This window comes from Erigeron canadensis, chromosome 8 (genome assembly GCF_010389155.1).
Source record: "Erigeron canadensis isolate Cc75 chromosome 8, C_canadensis_v1, whole genome shotgun sequence".
In the NCBI taxonomy this organism is placed as follows: Eukaryota; Viridiplantae; Streptophyta; class Magnoliopsida; order Asterales; family Asteraceae; genus Erigeron; species Erigeron canadensis.
This window is the reverse complement of record NC_057768.1, coordinates 28,656,774-28,678,968: the sequence shown is the minus strand read 5'-3', so window position 1 is coordinate 28,678,968 and position 22,195 is coordinate 28,656,774. Positions and strand designations below refer to the sequence as shown.

General features: G+C 35.1%; 4 protein-coding genes across 5 annotated transcripts; 1 reads left to right on the top strand and 3 right to left on the bottom strand.

Moving 5' to 3' along the window:
- Nucleotides 1–336: 336 nt before the first annotated feature.
- On the bottom strand, nt 337–3,722 carry LOC122579356 (translation initiation factor eIF-2B subunit epsilon). Its single transcript, XM_043751520.1, has 3 exons — nt 3,548–3,722; nt 705–2,876; nt 337–619 (listed from the first exon to the last, which is right to left on the bottom strand). Exon 2 carries the CDS (start codon nt 2,849–2,851, stop codon nt 719–721), a length of 2,133 nt encoding a protein of 710 aa, XP_043607455.1. The 5' UTR covers nt 2,852–2,876; nt 3,548–3,722; the 3' UTR covers nt 337–619; nt 705–718.
- Nucleotides 3,723–5,242: 1,520 nt separating this feature from the next.
- On the bottom strand, nt 5,243–7,449 carry LOC122578167 (psbP domain-containing protein 4, chloroplastic). The gene is made up of 5 exons (XM_043750069.1): nt 7,083–7,449; nt 6,613–6,716; nt 6,112–6,223; nt 5,804–6,031; nt 5,243–5,387 (listed from the first exon to the last, which is right to left on the bottom strand). The coding sequence occupies exons 1-5, from the start codon at nt 7,369–7,371 to the stop codon at nt 5,323–5,325; spliced, it is 798 nt and encodes a 265-aa protein (XP_043606004.1). The 5' UTR covers nt 7,372–7,449; the 3' UTR covers nt 5,243–5,322.
- A 459-nt stretch (nt 7,450–7,908) lies between these two features.
- Nucleotides 7,909–14,550, bottom strand: LOC122578525 (probable glucuronosyltransferase GUT1). 2 transcript variants are annotated; one of them, XM_043750499.1, is made up of 8 exons: nt 14,081–14,550; nt 11,309–11,455; nt 10,961–11,025; nt 10,624–10,693; nt 10,234–10,452; nt 9,383–9,526; nt 9,150–9,285; nt 7,909–8,342 (listed from the first exon to the last, which is right to left on the bottom strand). In XM_043750499.1, the coding sequence occupies exons 1-8, from the start codon at nt 14,420–14,422 to the stop codon at nt 8,113–8,115; spliced, it is 1,353 nt and encodes a 450-aa protein (XP_043606434.1). In that variant the 5' UTR covers nt 14,423–14,550; the 3' UTR covers nt 7,909–8,112. The 2 variants fall into 2 exon arrangements, with proteins under 2 accessions (XP_043606434.1, XP_043606435.1); XM_043750500.1 differs by lacking the exon at nt 7,909–8,342 and adding an exon at nt 8,686–8,851.
- A 5,367-nt stretch (nt 14,551–19,917) lies between these two features.
- On the top strand, nt 19,918–21,953 carry LOC122578529 (alcohol dehydrogenase 2). The gene is made up of 8 exons (XM_043750505.1): nt 19,918–19,993; nt 20,134–20,317; nt 20,406–20,731; nt 20,827–20,909; nt 21,010–21,085; nt 21,173–21,330; nt 21,423–21,584; nt 21,677–21,953. Exons 1-8 carry the CDS (start codon nt 19,957–19,959, stop codon nt 21,791–21,793), a joined length of 1,143 nt encoding a protein of 380 aa, XP_043606440.1. The 5' UTR covers nt 19,918–19,956; the 3' UTR covers nt 21,794–21,953.
- The last annotated feature ends 242 nt before the right edge of the window (nt 21,954–22,195 follow it).

Here is a 22,195-nt window from a genome sequence, read left to right as displayed (position 1 = left end):
AACATGAAAATTTATAGGCCAATATGTATTGGCCTATATGTTCAAATATTTATAAACGCCTTTTGACAAGCTCCAATAACTAATTCAAACATGTTATCATATACCACTTGACACCCTAATTCAAACATCTCATTATATACAAACCACTAACAAACGATTACGTTATTAACCTCTTAGTCCCTGACATAATTAACTTACCTCTCATAAGAAGATAATTACAATACATACCATTCTCCTTAACAAATGTTATTAGGGTTGATAGTTCACTCGTCATGTTCATATTTCATATGAAAAGAATATTAAAGCATGCCATATCGCTACCTATTGAACTAGACATACTCGCAAAAAAGAATATTTCAATTGCCAGAAAAGTTAAAAACAAACTCTTCCTTGATATGAATTAAAAAACTTTGACTAACGGTATTAGGATCTCAATCTTGCCTAAGTCTCTACCAAAATCAAAATCTATGTTTTAAAACTTTTGGCAACAAGACAAGAACAAAAATGTTTACAAAAACAAAGCTTTCAACGACACACTAACCCATTTGCATATTGAACATTCCAGCTTTTCTTCAACTCGACATCCCTTCACATGTAATCATCTTGACGAAATCAGTTCCTGCACTAACAAGAGAACACAAATATAAAGAAATGTCATCAAAGTAACATTAATTTATGACAAACGAAATTGCACATATGCTGACCATATTCTCAATTATCAATCCTCTTCTTCAGAAGCCTCATTCAGCCACTGGATGAACTTTTCTGATTGCTTGAGAAAAACTTTATCAGATTCATCAGCATCTTCTTTTTCCTTTGCCCAATTAAGAATTGCATCCTCTTGTATAATATCTTGGTCATATAAAAGTTGCATAATCCTTACAAACAACGGGGCATACTCTTTACTAGACTCCAAACACATTTCTTCAAATTTCATTATCACTTCAATTTCCTCATCGACGCCTGGAAGATAAACCTTCAATAATTTGCCCCAACGTGTTATTACATCCTTAACATTTATAACCAATTCTGTAGGCGACTTGTGTGCAGATTTGAGTGCTGATTTCATCATGGAATAAAACAATGCGCTTGCACAATTCTCAATAGCCATGTTATAAGCCAGCCTCAATGCGTTGATTTCCATAACTGTATTGTCCTCTTTGACTTCTCCATTAAAAACCCTCAGAAAAGTCGCCTCAACTTCTTTTTCAAAATCCTGAGCCTCATCCTTAATATCATCATCCGATTCAGTACCTGAATCTCGTCCATCAGAAAGGGGGACAAGAGGGTCATCTTGAACAGCAATATCGAGATCGTCATTAAACGCTTGAGTAAGCTCGATAAGTTTTTCAGCAGGTATCGGTGCAACAGAATGCCTCCATTCTTCATGGCCAGCTTCACTAATTGACCAAATGAATCCACGCCCTCCATTACCCATCTCACATGAAGCCATATTATTAGTTGAATCCCCATTCTCTAGAGTATTCATGGATGGTGTGACCACACTGTTATTATCAGCATATTCAAGCTCCTCATCACTATCTTGGATCACGGGCTGTGTGAGTAAAGAAACTTTTGAATAGGCAGGAACAACAAATTCTTGTCCAACAACTACCTTATATGACAATACTACACCTGGTTGAAGAACAGCTCCAGATCTCATAACAACCCCGTCACATAATATTGCATTACTTAGTTTGCATCCATCTTCTATTCTAACATTATTCCATATGTAACAGCCACCAATGGAAACATTATTCCCGATTTCACAATCATCCCCGATAACAGAATTTGTAATTTTAGAGTTGTTACCAATACTACTTCCTTTCCCAACATACGTATATGGTCCAACTTCAGCCGAACGTGACTGAGATATCTCAGACCCCCGATAAATTCCATTTCTTTCAAGTTTGGCGGCAGTATTCGTTGAAAACTGCACATCTGGCACTAATGGATACGTCCACCTCTGAATTATATCTTTACTTATTGAGTCATAGCTTCGAAAGTTATCGATCCTAGCAGCATAATGTGAATGAATTTCATGAGTAAAGATTTTATAACCCATGATATCATCAACAAGCAATCCTTTTACAAAGTGACGACGTAGATGTTGATAGTCAAAATTATCAGTGAAAAGACTAAGGACTTCTGGGGAGCATATGTCGATATAACAATCTTGTTTGTCATTCTGTAGAGATATAGAAGAACTTTCAGCAAGAAACGACTTATCGAGAGTTAATATTGCTTTGGGATCATCGGCTTTATCCTCATAATAAAGCAGCTGCTTTGTTGATGGGTCGATTGCCATGATCAGCTCATCAGTTCCAAGCCGTGTTTGGCGAGTAACCTGGGACGGTTTTGATTTTTTAATAACCATCGTCATGACAGCATTGCTGTCCTTTCGTCTTCTTTCTTTGTGTTCTTGAAGTGCCTGCGTAAGTTCCATATTGCTAACCGTATCTCCACTAACAAGTACAAAATCTCCATGTATCACATTCCGCTCATATATCAAGCGCAAAGCATCACCAGCACTAATACAATTATGCGACTCGATTGTGGTAACAATAAAGTCAGGCTGGTTAAGCCACTTAGATTTATCCAAATGATCGATTATTTGCTTCGAATGAGAACAACAAAACACAAAGACTTCTTGGATTCCTGCATCTTCAAGCCAAGCTAATGTGTAATCAATCATTGGGGTATTAACTAACGGTAAAAGTACTTTCGGGCATTCAAGAGTGATAGGCCGGAACTTTGTAGTGAAACTATCAGCCAATAGAATGGCTTGCAAAGGAACACGAACCATATCCTCCGCAGCATCTTCTGATTTCCCACCTTTCTTAGCCCCCATTATTTTGCAGCTTAAACGTCCACACCTGCATTCAAAAAAAGCACCATACATAAGCTATTACAATGTCACAATAAAATCGACTTGTTTTATAACTAAAAAGTAACCGCATCTACTCTAATCCCTAGGCTCTTGGATCATCTATATCTCATTTTAGTTTTCCATTTCGTATTTTCCACAAAAAATGAATACGACACGCCTAAAAATCACAAATTTTGCCACGCCCGAAAAAGGGAATAATGTTGGTGCACCTAGAGTTTACACTGTGACGCAACCGACTCTACTTTTCGATGCATTTACAGCGTTTTAAAGTGTGTAAAAGGTCAGTGCAACAGGTACATCAAATAGTAAATACAAACCGCATCGGTTGTACCTAAAACGCCTTTTCGGCAAGGCCCGGACGAGACGCTCAAACAGATACATATATATATATACACACACTAATTTGAACAATAGTAAATTCACAAATAAATCACTGAAATAACAAATGATATACAGCTGATATAATCAAATAAAAGGCCTAACTTTATTAACACTAATAAATTACATCAAAAATATCAAATTAATATTGCAAGTATTATCTGAATGTTATTTATTGAAAAAATAAACTAATAAACTAATGCAAAATTAATATATCAGCTAGTATATTAAGAAGTTTAGAGTGGGAAATAAAATTAGGGTTTAAGGGTAATAAAGGACCTGTTAAGATTTGAGGTAGCTGAATATAAGAAACGGTAAGTGAGGATTGACCGGCGGTCAAATTTGGCGGCTAACGGCGGCGAGCGACGGTGGCTAGTAAAGTGAGATACGTCAAAGGTAAAGAGATGAAAGCGTGAATAGGCGGAGGGATCATTGATTGATTGATTGATTGGGGTTTATCGTTTATTTTTCAAAGTTAGCCTTTACCTTTTGAGAATGTCCATAGATGACCCTATATATTTAGTAAAAGGATAAGGAATGTGAGTTGTTGTGAGGTTCGAATCTCCGGAGGGCTAGAAAATGTTCGGATATAATGACGGGATAGTTATGATCCATACCTCTATCCTCAGGATTCAGGAAAACTTTATCCGTTTTTACCTATCTAAATCGTTGAGTTCATGAAAAACTATTCATTTTACGACTTCAATTTTGACTAACAATCCTTTAAATCTTCTAAAGACGTTCTCTATATGTATTCTACTTAATTAGTTTGCTTAATTTCCGTTCAAAAATAAATTAAATTATAAAAAAATCCTACTTTAATCTGTATATATACTGTGAGTTGACTATAATACCCCAACTTGTTCTCAAAGGAGTTTATATTATACAAAGCTTAGCGAATGAAGTGTAGTAGGAGGGTGGTCATCACCCCACCATCAACCAAGTTTTTTGTTATTAGTACTTATGTTTTTAATACTAGGCCTCAACTTAAAAAACTATTGGATTTCATTATTTCAACTCAAATTTATAGTAAAAATATTTTCGGGCTCCCGATCTTCAAAAATCCTAAATTTGTCACTGGTTATAACTCTAATCATTGCAGTTACAGTTAAGACAGACCAATATATTGTTACCGTCAATTTCATACTCACATATGCACGAAACTATGGCTCTGATATCACCGATTGTCTAACCCTAAACTTGCTGAACAAGTTTTTTTTCCCGGATGAACAATACCCCATGAACAATTTTTTTAGTACCACAAGTTGCATAAGCTATGGCTCTGATATCGATTGATATGTAACAAGTTGATTGTATCTGAAAAGAATGGTTATACAGTAATAAGCACGCAGAAATATAAGTTGTATGATAAAAGATAGTGTTGGATATAACTTCAGTAACTCCCTATTTTGGATTAAAGCCCCGATAGCCTTAGTTCCTTAGAACGATAATAAAAGTCTTGATACGTAAAAACTGTGACCTAACGGCTTTATTTAACCAAGATGTCTAACCCTACACTTTGTGAAAAATAAATTACTATAACTAATAAATTAACTAGTACTCCGTATTAAATAATGACACTTCACACTTTTTACTTTCTTGGTTGATTCATATCATTATCATGGATCAACAAACGTATTCGGGTCAATTTTCAACTTTTTGACACGAAAAGCGAAACGGGTTGGGTTTACGTTAGGACACATGAACCCACCATCACATCAACTGAAGACAACACAGATAGCCTGCTCTCTATTGCATAAGCTAGCAACCATTTATTACTCTTAAGAAAACAAAGGATAAACCAACTAAACTAGTTTTTCGCCATCAATAATAGCAAACACAGAATATGTTTGCCAATTGCTAACTTGGATGCTTCGTTTTCTATCTTTAAACCATTTGGCTCACTATCTTACAGCCCAAATCAAGGGTTCTTGATTTCACCTTTCAAGCATGACGGTGGTCCAAAACAAAAGGTGAATGTAATGTTTCACGTAGTATAGAATATAGGAGTTTGTAATAACAAGATTGTGTATACTATCATCTGAAAGTTGCCTCTATACAATCCTAAAAGAATCGGCAATCTTTTTCAGGTCCTGGTTGTGCCTCTTCCACTGCAGACCTGCAAAGAATAGATAAACTAATGTTATAGACTTATAGTTGTAACTGTATGTGGAGGTAGCAACATGGGTTGGCCATGCACATTGGATAAGGGGTCAAAACAAGGTCGGTTAAAATGTGTCATTGTTAGTACGACCCCAAATGGGCGACATTGGATTTAACTGACCCGGTTTTCCATTTTTAGTATTTTCTGTGTTGGTTATGGTTTCAATAATAGTTCAAATCTGTTTGAAGAAAATGATATATGAGGTTGTATGCATTAACATTAGACTTTTGGCTGTTTTTAACTCATTTGACTGGTAACCTGGCCCAGTCGACCCGTCTGAGGCAAAGAACTGACCAAACTCAACCGGGTCATTACTTGATTGGGTTAAACTGCGATGTTTAGTTGATGTGAAGAGTGTGATGGATTCATACCATTTGCAAGTATGTTGAACAAGTAAAGACGGTTCCCAGCTGCAGTTGCTGTGATCAGACAGTGTGGTGGCTCCAACTCAAATTGGTAATACTTTCTTCCATCGTATTCTTTAACTTGGCTATTCATAACTTTCCCTTCTACATTCTCTCCAATTACTTCTGGCCCAAATGCATTGATCACTTTCTCAGGAGGCCCGATTTTCTCAATCCTGGCATCATCCTCTAGATCTATGTATGACAAAATGTAATGGCATCTTTAGTCACATATCAAGACTCCTAAAACTTAGTTAAATTATATGATAACTCACAGTCTGCAAATCTTAAAACTGGTGCAACAACGACAGAAATTCGGCCTTCACTCGCATTACTAAATCTTAGATCAATCTCTGTTCCTCCAAGATCAGCTATTGATACCGGTGTCTGAAAAAAATATAACAAAAATAAACTTAAATGGGTTAGGGTCAAAACATGTACCTTATTAGCGAGTCAAAACGGGCCAGTGCCAACTTTTTTTGTTATCAATTCTTAAAAGTTGTAAGTAGTTAATGTATTTAGTTAACTAGAAAGACAATATTACGAGTATCACATAATTTGAGCTACAAAGTTTTCATAAAGCTATAATAGTAGGTTGAAGAGCTTTAATAGACGTCAGGCGACCTCAAGAATTTCAGCCTGTTCAGTTCATTTGACTAGTTTTGTAATAGATACTTTGTTCGTCAACCCTTCCCGTTAAAGATAAAGAAAATATCTCGGTCGATTTTCAGATAAATAGATCAAAACCATAATCAACTATTGAAGTAAAATATTACCTCCTCCCAGCCATCAGGCACCGAAAAGGCATACGGAATGATAGGACTCCACCCAACTCCATGTCCTCCTGACTTCTCATCTGGTCTTCGGTACGTCCTCCAACCTGTCTGAGCATGTTTTAACCTCGTGAAGATGATGAGCAACACATTGAATAAAGTACACATTATGCCGTGTTTTTGGTCTAATTCTAGCTATAAATTTGGAGTTAGTCTTATAGGTTCTTCATATTGCCTTACTACAAACTATGACATAATAACATACTTATCTATATTATGCTCAAAGTTAGACATGGTAGTATGGTACATAATTACAACAGTTTAGTTCCAATCATTTACAAATCAAAGTTTCTATCATTTTCTACCTATTCGGGCTACCCGAAAAAAAGTCCAAACTTTTGGCTTTGATGTCTCAAGGTTTCCTACATTAAAATCTTACAAAAAGGTGTTTATACAGATAGAACAGTGCCAACCTTGTTCATTAGGTTCAGAAAGGCCAGGAATTCTACCAGCTAAAAGTCCTTGTTTGACAACAGCCAATCCCTCTTTTGGAGACCCCAACATTGCTGAAGAAACCAGTGAAACCCCAGAAACAAGTGCTATTCTTCTTCCCAAACACCCCTTTTCTTCAGAATCTGCATCATTCTTTGTTGCAGAAACTCTTCCTTGTGAACAAGAAGCAGAAACAAATGAATGTGCAGCAAGTTTTTGGTTGCTGCTTTTTAAAGTAAATCCAAAACTTGTAAATCCAATTGTGCCCATTTTGTTCTTGTGCCTTTAAATCTTTAATGGCTTGTGATAGAGTGGGTGAGAGATGAAATGTTCTGTTGTGACAAATTATTATTATTGTATAGTTTAGACCATTTTTCACTTTTATTTTTTGTCATTTGCATATTTGCTTGGTTGGAATTTACTTATCTAAAAATGATCATAATCTGGCTTGGAATTTGCCACGTCTTCAAAGAGTCTTGTTCAAGTATTTCTTGCTTGTAAGAATTGTATATGTCCACGCTTCTCAAGTTAATCAACTTAAGATCGGAAAAGTTACTACTAATCTTATACTCATATTATGCATTATTGACTTGTATAATCTACGGTAAATGTTACATATAATTGTAAATGAATAAAAATTTGTGATAAGTTTATCATCTTGCAAGAATGGTATAAGTAACATGTGGTCCTGGTGATGAAGACATATGGATCTCTTATTAACATGTTACTTGGGAACATACCTTGTAAGTCGATGCACATTTACAGATATGAGGTGAAATTAATGGTATTAAAACACGACTGAACAAATATATAAATGGTCAATTAGATTTCTCACTATTATGATACAACAAATCAATCAAATTAAGTGTGTATGACACGACGACTCATGAATAAAAAAAACACCCTAGAAATGGGTGAAGAGATCTACAAAAATTTAGTTTCTTACATCTACAGATCTACTTAATATTAGGTCGTTACTAATAGTTTGTATTCTTATAAGTGAACTACAACTTAAGGCAAAGGCATTGGTGGTTTCCATTTGTAAAAGTCCAGCAAGTCTCGGTTAACTACGGACCCATTATGTAGCCAAAATGTTTCAGGTGACTGGTGAAATGTCCTTGTTTTTCTCTGGAGTTCCCATAATATCCCACTAAACGCAGAGCAGGGCTCTGAATCAGGACCATAAACCAATAAGCATCGTATGCTTCTGCCACGAGCTATCATCTCCTCTATGTGTTTATCTGTTGATACAATAGCCAAAAAGGGTTTAGTGCAACAAAGTAAGGTATTGTATGTGCATTTATGCTTAGCTAAGTAGTCAAGGACATAAATTACGGTGTTTCGGTCACGGACTGGTATACGAAATATCGTTTTTTTCGGTGGTATTTCAGTGATTCTAATATTATATATATATATATATATTTATATATACATAAATAAGAGTAAAAGATAAAACCTGGAAGTGCTGAAACAAAATTCACTGAAATTTCGGAAATTTCGGTCAAATTTCGGAAATTTCGGTGGTATTTCGGTCAAATTTCGGTCAAAACCACCGAAAATTTCGGTAACGATATCAAAACCGAAATTCATTACCGAAATTATGTCCCACTACCGAAAACCGGTATATCACCGAAATACCACTGAAATTTCACCGAAATTGATAACATATTAGTTCTAGCACTTTAAGCAATACCGTAAACAGGAACTACCTCCTCTTTTTCTTTTTTTCATTTTGTTAAGAGACTGTTGCCTGTCATCACATTTTATAACTTTTTAGACACACAGAAGACATTATACTTCCTTTTAAGTTCTAAATTATGTAACTTAAGTTTATTCCGTTTTTGGCACTCCTGTTTATTCCCTCAAACAGAAACAGATATGAAGCACTGGCCCTTTGTTTGTGGCTTCCCAAAAAAACATAAATAGCATGAAAGACGTTATTTTTTATGGTAACTACCACAGGACAAAAACTTGCAAAGGTTAGGAAAGAGTGGTGTAGCCATTTAGCAAATACTATGAATTTAAAATCGAAATGCTGGAAAACAAACCTGGTATAGACTCCAAATAGTCCAAAAGTTGAGTGCCAATTCGTGAAGATGGCCATTTAATTGATACCCGGGAGTAATCAACAACATTTTGAAATGGCAGCTCTGCATGGTCTGATAATAGCACAGGAACACACTCCTGTTTTGCATGAAATCGTTAAGTTATTTGGTGAACTGCCATTTATGTTAATGCAACTATAAAAACACTTATGAAATGCAGCGAGAGAGAGAGAGACCACAAAAAAAGACTCGTAGAAGCGAAGAGTCCAAGACGACTCGCCACGAGGAGCCAAGCAGAACTTAGCATTGCGCAGGTGTAAAAAGTAATCAGTCCTCCCCAATTTTTCAGGACCGCTGAACTTCAACTCTGGAGATTCCAACTGTAAATAAAATCAATATGCATATTGTCTGCATAAGCATAAAGTACATACAAATATGAATAGAAAACATGAGTGAGGATTGCATTTTAGCTTTTCTGATTACTTGACAAAAATTAGCAAAATACGAAGCCACGGTGACGGATATATGATTTTCCACTAGAGTCTACGGTATAAACTAGAGATTGCAAGGGCAGTGTGGTGGGTAATTGGTCAAAACGGGTTTAGCTTCAAGCATGTCACTAATGAGTACTGGAAGAGATGAGCTGGGTGGGTTGGTGATGCGAACTAAGATGGATTCGTGTTGATAAACAAAAAAAAATTATAAAAGGTAATTGGGAATTAGAGAAGCAAGAATCTCCTAAAAGTCTCAAGACTATAGCCATACAATCCATAATCAAAATTGCAATCCGAATCCTAATGTTCTATAAAAACTAATCTTGCGACTTCATTAACAAGCTATTTATTAGTAACTAATTATATCTAAAATAAAACTTATGTACTAAACAAAATAGTTATAACTATATTATATTATCACCTGGGTTAATTGTATCAGTTGGTTTCACACTTTCACCTCAACACTATTTATCCAATACTTAAAACTGGTTTTAAATAACTAATGTGTAAATTAGGATTAGAATGCTAACACTTTCAGCCAGAATAAGGGTACACATGTACAACATGGCATCAAGACGTGAAAAAGTAGATACCTTGTTTGGGAATTGCTTGGCAAGATCTATTAACTGAAGACGACCAAGCTTTCCTTGTGCTCGACCTAAATAATTTGCCAAGTATTTCCTCTTTGATAATGGTAATGGCTCTACCAGCCTTACCGCGTTACTCGTCATACCATCATCAACATTCCCAGGAATAATAATATCTTTCCATGTATTAAATGCACTTGTGTCCCGTTTATCTGTCCGGTCCCCCTGTAAAAATCATGCATATAGAGCAACAACTTATCACGGTACAACTCAAAACATACGTATCTGACCCGTGATTCCACTTAATTTAGTTTTAAAAAATCAAAAGGATAGCCTTCCCCGAGTGTTATGTTCAGTTCATGTGTATTTGTGCATTTGAAAGGAGGGAACACCAACCTCAGGAGTTAGGATTATTGAGCGGTTTATAAAAGTAGCCCATGACTTGAATAAGTGAGCCCCTGCACCACTGGCATACAGTAGGAGATATTACCAAGCACATTAAAAGGTAAAGTTAAGTTACAGAAGCGTGATGGGTATTAACATTTTCTTATAACAAGAGTTGAAATCTTTTTAGAGGTTTAGTACTCAATAATACCCAAGATATTCAACTTGGAATTTCATCTAACAATCTCTAGAGTCCAGTGACCAAATTAGAGATTAAAGGTTTACAGAAGTAAGATCTAGAACAATAACTAACATATCGGTTATAAGTTATAACAGCAAGCAATCAAACCTTGGAAACACAAATATGTGGTCACGCCCACCTGATAACCTAAAATATGGCATTTGGCTTAATACCTGAAATAAAAAAAAAACACCACATCAGGGACCCCTTTACCTTACTAGTAGCATATGTGTTACGTCCAACTTGTCAAGATAAAAGACAAACATATTACTCAATCTGATGAAAGCTATGCAATGAAGACTTTCAACAAATATAAGTGGTAGATTAACATAGTGGCATATTCAAAGAAAAATGTGAAAGTAACACTATAATAGATAGAACTAGCAAATTATATTATATTCAAATTAAAGTGCAATTTATTTTTATCATATTCATACAGAAACATCTACATCATACCTTGACATAAGTTTGGTTTATCTCTTTATCATTAAGACCTCCCATCATTCGAACACATTTTACATATGATGGTACGAAGAATAGATCTGCCTCTGCTTTATTATGGGTACGGAACCTTGATTTAAGTAGAAGCCTGTGTATCTTGACCTGTGATTTCAAATTATCATCGTCAGATAAGAAAATCAGCACACCCATCAAACAAAAGTAGGATGCAAGAACAACAGAATTAAAGATCCTAGAAGGATCATATTTAACCCAAACTAGTAGATTTTTTCTTTTTGGTTCTAAACTTTATACTGCAGAGATATGTTCTGTATTTGTTTATCCTTGGCTGTATCTCAGTTTGATAAACACTGATGTAGTACCATGGCTTCATCTTGTAACCTGGTATCCTTGTTGGTTATTACTAAAAAGTTTTCTATTCCAAAAAAAAAAAAAAAAAAAAAGCAAGGATGCAGAAATATTTAGATCATTTATATTATAAGTTTATAACAAAGCACAGACTTATACTAAATTTCAAAAGAGAGTGTTGTATTCAGTTTCTTTAAATTCCTATGAATGTGCAGGGCAATAGTACCTACGATGTTTGGAAACTTCCTTTTATAACTCAAAATAATTAAAAAGTGACAAATAATTCCTGCAAGCTATAAGCAACAAGAATTAAAGAAAAATCTGTTTATCCACTTTCGATATCCTACCAAACCGAGACCGTGCACAAATGGTTATACTGCTTCTTGGATATTGTGACAAATTACAGAACTTTGATACTGTAAACGGACACTAAACTATTTAGGTAGCAAGTTAGTTAACCATGAACAAAAGAACTCCAGAAATGCTATTCATGGCAGGTGAACATGGCAACACTAATTAAGTGCGACAGTTTCCGTCTATTTGACTGCTAGGACTGGCTTAAAGTGACAGATAGTAATGGACAGACTGGTTATCTAAGGCTTAGGATGGCATTCATTTGGAAAAAATTAACCAAAAGATAAGAATGTTATACATGTGACCAGATGAACTTGTGAGATCTTATGATCTGCAAGTTATATTCCAATTTCTCATATCTAAGGCAGTGTTTGGATGTGCACTTAAATTTATAGCTACAACTTAAGCTTAAAATAATCTATTTCATGTTTTTTGCTATAAGTAGTAATGATAATGATCTTCTGATTATTTAGGAGCCAAGTAAACTTGGAAAAGCAGCTAAAAAGTTACACCAACAAAACAAATTATAATAATAAAAGCAGAATCACTCATATACTACTAGATTTAACCAAGTCACTGACCATCTGATTCTGATTCAGATTGTTCAAGTCACAATGATCAGTTCAAAACGCACATCTGAACTCCATTCCGAAACTAAATCCTTAAAATAAAAAAAAAAAACAACTCAAATAATCACACCTCACATTTACTCCCACCATCCTGAAACGGACATCGACGCATAGGACTTATACAAATGATGCAGTATCAATGTTTTACGTGTACCCTTCGTTATCCAATTGTGGTACCAAGGCTAGGGTTGCTCCCATTACCCTTTTTTTATAGTGAATGTGTGTATGTGCCACTTCATCACACTCCTTCTAGACAGAATTACGTGTACCAAAGTTGGTGACCAACCATACTAGTTGTTCAATTTAACACTGTTAACATCAGCATATATAGTGAATGTATGCTTTTTGCTACATCACTAGCAAAAGCAATCAGTAGAAGTATACAAGAACACAAGTATCTTGAGCAGATCAGATAATCGGATAATGAGGAGTTTAACTCGTTAGATAACTTGACATTGGGAAAAATACAATATGAACTAATGTACTACATGCGTTTCTTCAATTTTGGTAAAAATTGACTGGCTAATCCAAATAGGGGGAATTGATAATAGTAGGGAACCAACAAGTGCCTTAGAGTCACATCGAACCTGAGCAAAAGGAAAACTTCTCCAATCGGATCATTGACTGATGTACGATTAAAGATCAAGTCCAGATCACATATAAAATCAACCTCCCCTCTGATCTCAGTGTTTAAATTAGCTTACCAATAGGACCATTAAGTTTATCCGCTTATTGAGAATCAAAAAGCAAACAAGCTCATTGCTTATTTAAGCCCATAAGCTCAACTGCTCAAGTTGGTAAGCCAATAAAAAGGATCAAAAGGAATACACATTTCTCAACTAGGGTAACATTAGATGCGTATTTCCTCAGTTTGGTAACTTTCTTTCACAATCTTTAAATTTCAAAATCTTGCCAGGTGTAATTTCACATGCCACATTATTGTTGAGTTGGTATTCTATGTACTGCTTCGAGCATACTTACTTTGGTTTACATAGTATCTGGGGTGCATCAAGTCTAAAACTTTTGTGCTCCTATGTATATATAAAACCCCGTTTATTAACTAAAAATAATACTAAGTCTATAATTCTATAAATGAGACATTTTTTTAGTTACTTCCTAAGCGAGTTATAATCAAGAAAAGCCAAAAGTCTGTCTAAGCTCTAGCATACCCAACTATCAAAACGTAAAATCATAATCTGCGACTGCGCAAACCTTATATCATACATTCGCTTTCGATCCTTAAAAAGCCCTTAACGCCGTAGTTCAACTATTCGCTGTTCCTTAACTCGGGCAACTTCCATTTACATTTGTCTCATCATAACTTACATTCTAGTCAGCATTTACACAAATTTCACCACAGTAACTAAAAGTAAAAAAAAAAAATAACATTTACACTACATAAAAAAGAGGGTTTCTTTATTTAATTTTTTAAATTTACCTGGGTGCCCCATTGGCCTTTGAGACAAGACTGAGGAGAAATAGTACCATCACGTCCGTACAACAACAACTTCAATCCATCGATTTCGTTTTCATCATATACATATATCTTTATATCTATATATGATCCATAACCTCTGTGGGGCCACGAACTTAAACCATCTTCAAATAATCGATTATTATTTGAAGAAGAAGAAGAAAATGATGGGGTTGTTAAGAGTCTTGTGATGAAGAAAGTAATGGCAATTAAAGCAAGAGCTCCGATCTGGTGTGTGCGGGTGCAGGGTGTTGGATGGTGGCTGAAAATGGGGGGTGGTCTGTTGTTGTCTTTTAAGTTGTTCATGGTTAAAAACTGATGATGACGATGATGATGGTATTAGTGCATTTAGGAGTCAAAAAGTGAGTGTGTGTCTTATGGGAAGAGTGATTTTGGAGGAAGAAACTAAGGTATGAGACAACAACAACAACAAAACATGACACCTGGGGATGGGGAGGTAACGGGTTACCTTTCATAGGGAACTCCGGCTACAAAGAAATGTAACACGGAAAAAAATCTGAAAAAAAGAAATATCTGTCTGCTGTGTCTGGTTACTATGCTGGTCAAATGTTTAACAATCATGCGTCCTACCGATATCTTGGAAACATCTTTGACAATACAAAAACAAATACGACAGCAACCATATTGGGCATATTAAACAACATAAAAGTAGCAAACTAATACGTAACTCGAACAAGTATCGAGACTTTTACCATTTTTTTTTCCTTTTTAGCTTCAACCATTTTACGATGTTAATCCTTCACATATCATTTTTGCAGAACATATATGACTCAATTTTTTATTTTAATGAAATCATTATTTTGAATAGAGTTATAACAAATTATCCATTTTTTTAATAAACTAATTTACATTTTTAAATTTTATTTTACTAATTTACACCATAAACTCTTATCTTTTAAAATATTTTCACTATCCCAATTACATCAAGTAACACCATTTGACGCCGTCATCACCAGACATCCATCACCGCCATTATCGTTGCATTGCAAAGTAACTGTGCTATTATAAATTAACAAACGAATGTCATGTTTGATATATCATGTTGGTAGATTTTTTTAGGATGACCTACTAAATCGATAGCTCATAATTATCACGATTCAAGAAAAACTCATTAACTCCTCTCACAAAAAAACAATATTAAATTAATGAAAAAACTTTAACTTTATACTGGTTGTCGCCCCTAAATCAAGCCTTTATTGACTGACTTCTCATGCTAGTTGATTTACTGATCATTGGCCTCTTATGTGCTAGATAATAACCTTTTTTTTTATAATACTTATCGAAAGTTAATTTCAAGATATTTGAGTATTCGTTAAATGTTGTCGGGTGTTAGATGTACACTTTTGAATTGAAGTACCACACAATTCTTTCTGTAATCACCCTTTCGTACAAACCAATTATTAGTATGATTGGATACATCTTTGTCGATGGTGATATAGTTGTCTACTAATCTAGAATCTTCACGTAAAGTATTTAAGAAAGTAGCATTCTCGATCATCAATGAAGTAGTTAAGCTTTAGTCGATCAATGGCTACACTTCAATCTCAAATAATTCTCAAGTCACTTTTCGTCTTGGTGGCTTAAGTTTTTCATTTTATCATCAATCAATTAAAGGACTAAGTTAATAGGTTAATGAAACATTACGAACATCTTCCCACCACTCCCGAATAAATTAGTTAGAAAAAAAATGACGTTGAACCCCTAAATGAAACTCAATGCTGAATAGGGGTAGGATGGGGAAGACACATCTGGCGCCAGTTGTCGTGTCGGATACGCGGATTGTGAATCGTCTTTATACAATTTGCTTTTACAGATAAAAAATAATTAATCCTCATAATTAGTAATTAATCCTCATAATTAGTAGCCTAAAAATCCTTCAAAAATTATATGAATATGACATATGGATTCCATTAAATTTTTTTTATAATCTTATTCATTGATTTTTGCCAAATGTCATCATTTTATCGTTAGAAGAATGTTTAAGCAAATAAGTTAGAATGATATATCATTTTCCTTTACAAATAGTCAAACGTGACAGGGAAACCATATTTAGTTTGCGAGTGTGTGTACATAACGCTTATAGCATTCATTAGACCATCATTATTAATCGTTCACCTTATTTACCTACATATTTCATGCCAAGTCAAAATCAACTTTTTTATATCACCGTCACATTTTCATTTCCCCTTAACCATTCACCTACAAATCTTATTATATCTCATTATATCATAGAGTATACCTAATCAAAATCAAAGAAAACATAACAATTTATATAAAACAAAGAGAATGGTTATTATTCTTAACCCGCTTTCATCACAAATACCTGTTAATAATTTTCTTTTTTTGTGAATAGCAAGTATCTATACTACTAAAATATACCAAAATAATACTAAACTATTGTAACACCCTAACAATGCGGAATAATGAGATATCACAAGAAAAGCACAGCATGACATGGAAATTAAGTAGAGACAAATCTAGATGCATTAAAAGGATTGGTAATCCATACAATTTAATCAAATACAAGTCCATGACCATTCAAAATGCATAAGGAGCACGTCCATCAAACGTTTACAAAAGAGAGTACAAAAGATGGCATATGATCCTAAGCATAACCCATAAGCGGGGATAATGAATCACAGATCCACAGTAAGTCCAAGTCCAATCCTAGCATGCAAACCATCAATCATCAACCGACACGTCTTCCAATTACCTGATCACCTGAAAAGTGTACTAAAACGTGTCAATATAAAGTTGGTGAGTTCGTAGGTTTAGATAAAGAGATCAAATGTGTCGGGATAGCAACCGTTAACATTGCACGAGGATTAGTATACCTAATCATGTCCACACAAATCAACACAAGTCAACGTTTAACAATATTGATAACCGGCACGACTTACATGATGAACAATGCATAAAATACGTTTCCTGACACGACTTACATAATGAATAATGCGTAGTAACCGGCACGACTTACATGATAAACAATGCGTAAAAATACGTTCCTGGCACAACTTATATAATAAATAATGCGTAATAAACCGGCACGACTTACATGATGAACAATGCGTAATCATAACACATGCAATACCGTGAAGAATCAAAACAAGTAAGTAACCATCATCTCGTTCAATATCATAATCAATCATATCAACTAACAAGCATTAACAAACGAGTACACTTTCCACCCCAAATAACGTAAACGTAGGGGCTACGAAACTCACCTTTGCTTTAAGCGTTGGTAGAAGGTGACTAAGCGGATAACCGGGGATCACAACGGTCACAAACCTATTATATCACATTAAATCATCACATTATGGATTACGTTACATTATAAGTCACCCTAGGTCATTACAAGACACCCCAAGGTCGGACGTCGGATACACGATTGGAGAAACGAGGGACTCAGGAAAAATGGTGATAGCTTCTCATAAAAAGGATGATACTAAGAGAAACTAGACTCTTATACGATTCTAACGATAGGTCATACACCTAAAACGGACTTACGGATCAAAAGTTACGATCGAAACAAGGTAAGCGAGTTTCTGGAGGATAGGCGCGACGCACCAAAATGCAGGTGCAGAGCACCACTGCAGGTGTGGCGCACCTAGTGAGGGGTGCGGCGCATATTTTGCCCAGAAACCTCAGCTAGACTTTGGTGCGGCGCACCAAGGAGGAGGTGCGACGCACCGATGCCCAGATCAGTTCCAAAACATGCCAAACACGAACCAAACTCAATTTTTGACATCCAAATCGATTTGTGGTGCTTCAAGGTTCATTTTTAGGCTTAAACAAACATCATTGAGTATAAACAAACATGTTTCATCAAACAAATTCAATCCTTTAACACAATTACATGTCCAAATCGTTCTTGACCCAAACTAACCCTAATGAAACCCTAATTGGACCCATTTCAAGTTTTAGCCCGATTTTGACCAAGGGTTTCTTAGATATCACTAGTAATGACGTTATAAACATAAAAGAAAGGATTTAAGACGAATTTAACTTACCAAGAGAGTCGAGATCTTCCAAATTCGGGTTTAGGGCAAAAACTTGGATGAACACCTTTAAATCTTGATTTCTTTGAAGAGTAAAGATTATTGTTGTTATTGTTACTAGATTTAGTTAAATTTGATATAAAAATACAAGTATTTGGTGAAATTAAATGTTGAATTTATGAAGATTAGAGGTGATGGTTGAAAGAGAGGGGGAAGGAGTAATGAGGGAGAGAAAGAGGTGGGTAAGGAAAAGATAAGGGAAAGAAATGAAGTGTGGAGATGGGGGGCTGGGGTGAGGTCGGCCTAGGGAGTCCATTTTTGGGCTCCCGCTCCGCTAAATTCGACAAATAGCTAAACGTTAACCATTTAAACGCTAACACGAGACCGTTTACACAATTAGACTTCACATTACGTTACTATGCAACAAAGCGTTCGATAATTCATGTAAACTAACAAATTCGCTCATTTTCAAATATCATTTAGTTACAAGTCAATTAAGTCAAATAAAAAAAAACACAAATGTTACAACTATGGAATATCTCATTACCAAAGTATGAACTTTAGTTTCTACGCTAAGAGGTTCTAGCTAATTAACCTTACATTTGCCTTTAACAACTTGTTAGTTTTTACCTCATTGGGCCATTTCACCTACTTTATGAATAGTCTAAATATGTAGCAATCCTATAACTGATTAGGGCGAGTGTAGTGGGAAGCCGAGTTCCCGATGTGCTCCTTCACACCGCTGCAAACATCGCCTTGCGATGGCCGGGTTGGGGTAGGAGGCTTGCTCAGCGAGTTGAAAGCCCCTTATTGAAGTCTCCCATTTTCGACCGTTGTCATTTCCCCCCATTTTCTTTTATTGTTGTCCCTTTCCTTTTTATCATTATGATTTTATTAAAACCACTCTTAAATATATAGTCATATTAATCGTAATTTGTTTATAATTTATGTGTTTTGTGTTTTTAAGAATTTGATCAATTATAATTTGATTTTATGTTTTGTTTTTATTAAAAATGTTTTAGTTTAATTTTAAAAAAAAAAATTTGGAAAGGCTAGAATCTCATTATCATTATTAAAAATAATTGAGAGGGCTAAATGGATGGAATGAGTTAGCAGAATGTTATCGATATGAGAAGATTGAAAATTGGAATCTCACGACTCATTGCAACCTCATTTACTTATGAGGTCAAACTTTGCCAAAAGTAGATCGTAGCTGAAATTTTTTAAAATTTGTACAAAAATTTTGTGGAAGACTTTTTTTTTAAGCTAAACAATCACTTTATCAATATTTTATTTTTAAAAGTTTTTAGCTAATAGCGTGACCATTATAGATGTTTTTAAAATGCATTTATATTTCATCTTTTTGTCTAAGTATATGAAAATTAATATAGTTTATTGACCGTGACAAACGAGTATTAAAAAATGAGTATTGTTTTGAAGAAAAGTTACAGCTGAGTTGTGGGCTGACAAAGTACATATAGCAACTTGTTAGTTACCTAATATATAAAACTAAAATAAAATAAAAAATAAATATACAATACAGTTAACTTTATGCTAAGCCAAAATCCAGCAAACCCAAAACCTGTTCCCGGTTTATGATTCTGTTGTGTAGATTAGCCACTTGATTTGCATCTTATTCAACTCAACATTAAAAGATAAAAACCAACAACTTTTCTAGCTAGTTCCAAGATTATATTGAATATTAATCCAATATTCTGCACTTCCTTATAAATACCAACTTTATACTATTGCGTCTTCATCTCAAACAACAAACAATATTCTATTCATATTACATATCGCGATTAAGTAACGAAAACAAAAATGTCAAGCACTACAGGTCAAGTAATTCGATGCAAAGGTACGCTAATGTAACATATATCATCTTATTCATCATTGTTGTCACGTATATATATATATATATAGTTGTAGCATAACCACTAAAAGTTTTGATCAAGATGGTCATATATATTAATTCTAAACTTTAACTTTGTGTTATAGCCGCGGTGGCATGGGAAGCAGGAAAGCCGCTAGTGATGGAAGAAGTTGAGGTGGCCCCACCTCAAAAGATGGAAGTTCGTATCAAGATCCTTTTCACTTCACTCTGTCACACTGATGTCTACTTTTGGGAAGCCAAGGGCCAGAATCCTGTGTTTCCTAGAATTTTAGGACATGAAGCTGGAGGGTATGTATATATTTAAGTTATTCATTTGTTACATAATAATAGTAATTTTGATAGATTTTTTAATATTGATGTGGTGAATACTGAATAGGGTTGTGGAGAGTGTTGGGGAAGGAGTGACAGATCTTGAGCCAGGGGATCATGTCCTCCCTGTTTTTACCGGAGAGTGCAAAGAGTGTGCTCATTGCAAGTCCGAAGAAAGCAATATGTGTGACCTTTTGAGGATCAACACCGACAGGGGCGTCATGATCCATGATCAGAAATCTCGATTCTCGATCAACGGGAAGCCCATTTTCCATTTTGTTGGGACTTCTACGTTTAGCGAGTACACGGTGGTTCATGTTGGATGTCTTGCTAAAATCAACCCTCTTGCCCCTCTTGACAAAGTTTGTGTCCTCAGTTGTGGCATCTCTACAGGTGCAACCTTTATACTAATTAATTTCATTATAAGCATCATTAATTATTTTGCATTTTTCGGATTAGAGAAATGAAATCATTCTGGATAAATTTAGGCCTAGGTGCTACTTTGAATGTTGCCAAGCCTAAAAAGGGCTCATCTGTGGCGATTTTCGGGCTGGGAGCTGTGGGACTTGCTGTAAGTTCTGTTTCTTTCTTCTAATTTTTGTAGTCATAAAATATGTAGGCATGTATATCTATGTATTCATATATAATGACAATGATTTATTTGGGATCAGGCTGCAGAAGGTGCAAGAATGGCAGGGGCTTCAAGGATCATTGGTGTTGATCTCAATGCTAATAGATTTGAGCTTGGTAAGTTGTACGAAAACAATGTGAATACAAGATAATTAAGTGAATGGTGGATTAATTAATACAACTCTAATTTCTTGGTTTTAACAGCAAAGAAATTTGGGGTAACTGAGTTTGTGAACCCAAAAGACCATCAGAAACCGGTACAAGAAGTGATTGCAGAGATGACAAATGGAGGCGTTGACAGGAGCGTTGAATGCACTGGCCATATTGATGCCATGATCTCTGCCTTCGAGTGTGTTCACGATGTATGAATTTACTTTCTTACCTCTCTATATAATTGTTTTCTTTTCCTTATATACATCCACTCTTACAAGAAAAAAATTTGTATATATAATAGGGCTGGGGCGTTGCGGTTCTAGTGGGCGTTCCTCATAAAGATGCCGTCTTCAAGACTAATCCTATGCAATTATTGAACGAAAAGACACTCAAGGGTACTTTCTTCGGAAACTATAAGCCTCGATCCGATATTCCTTCTGTGGTCGAAAAATACATGAACAAGGTAACCCATATCTTCAACGGGTCAAACTATTGATCAGAGATATTATCAGGCATGATGAATTTCATTGATTTTTTTTGGCTGGATTTGTTTAGGAACTTGAGCTGGAGAAGTTCATAACGCACGAGGTTCCATTTGCTGAAATCAACAAGGCTTTTGATCTGATGCTTAAAGGAGAGGGTCTGCGGTGCATCATACGGATGGATGCTTAAAGTTAAGGAAGGCAAAATTGTGTTGTATATGAGTGTACACCAGACTGGCAGTGATCCTTGTTTGTTTAATTTGTCCTGTGATTTTTAATTCCACAAAATTTGCTATGCATCTGTCTTCGATCGATCTTATGTAGAAATGTTTCTACTGATAAAATTCGGTTCCCTGGTTTCCATTTATTCTTGGTTTCTTCTTACTGTGGTTTCTCCACTGATTTTTTGTTGTAGTGCAATAGTGTTATATTTCAGTTGAAATGGTCCTATATTCACCTTTATTGAAGCAAATATACACATTAATAAATTTGTTAGGTTATGTCGTTCACAGTACTGAATCATGCGTGAAGAAAATTGTGTACAAATCTTTATTGCATTCTCACCCTTTTATGAGAAAATGATATATGATGT

Excerpts from the sequence above, each read along its gene's own strand:
- LOC122579356 (XM_043751520.1), bottom strand. The coding sequence starts at position 2,851 with ATGGGGGCTAAGAAAGGTGGGAAATCAGAAGATGCTGCGGAGGATATG.
- LOC122578167 (XM_043750069.1), bottom strand. The coding sequence starts at position 7,371 with ATGGGCACAATTGGATTTACAAGTTTTGGATTTACTTTAAAAAGCAGC. Across the intron at positions 6,717-7,082 it reads TTCTGAACCTAATGAACAAG|GTTGGAGGACGTACCGAAGA; the intron begins GTTGGCACTGTT and ends ATGCTCAGACAG. Across the intron at positions 5,388-5,803 it reads GTTCAACATACTTGCAAATG|GTCTGCAGTGGAAGAGGCAC; the intron begins GTATGAATCCAT and ends TATTCTTTGCAG.
- LOC122578525 (XM_043750499.1), bottom strand. The coding sequence starts at position 14,422 with ATGAACAACTTAAAAGACAACAACAGACCACCCCCCATTTTCAGCCAC. Across the intron at positions 11,026-11,308 it reads TAAACCAAACTTATGTCAAG|GTATTAAGCCAAATGCCATA; the intron begins GTATGATGTAGA and ends TTTTTATTTCAG. Across the intron at positions 8,343-9,149 it reads CTATTTGGAGTCTATACCAG|ATAAACACATAGAGGAGATG; the intron begins GTTTGTTTTCCA and ends TTGTATCAACAG.
- LOC122578529 (XM_043750505.1), top strand. The coding sequence starts at position 19,957 with ATGTCAAGCACTACAGGTCAAGTAATTCGATGCAAAG. Across the intron at positions 20,318-20,405 it reads TTAGGACATGAAGCTGGAGG|GGTTGTGGAGAGTGTTGGGG; the intron begins GTATGTATATAT and ends AATACTGAATAG. Across the intron at positions 21,585-21,676 it reads TCGAAAAATACATGAACAAG|GAACTTGAGCTGGAGAAGTT; the intron begins GTAACCCATATC and ends GGATTTGTTTAG.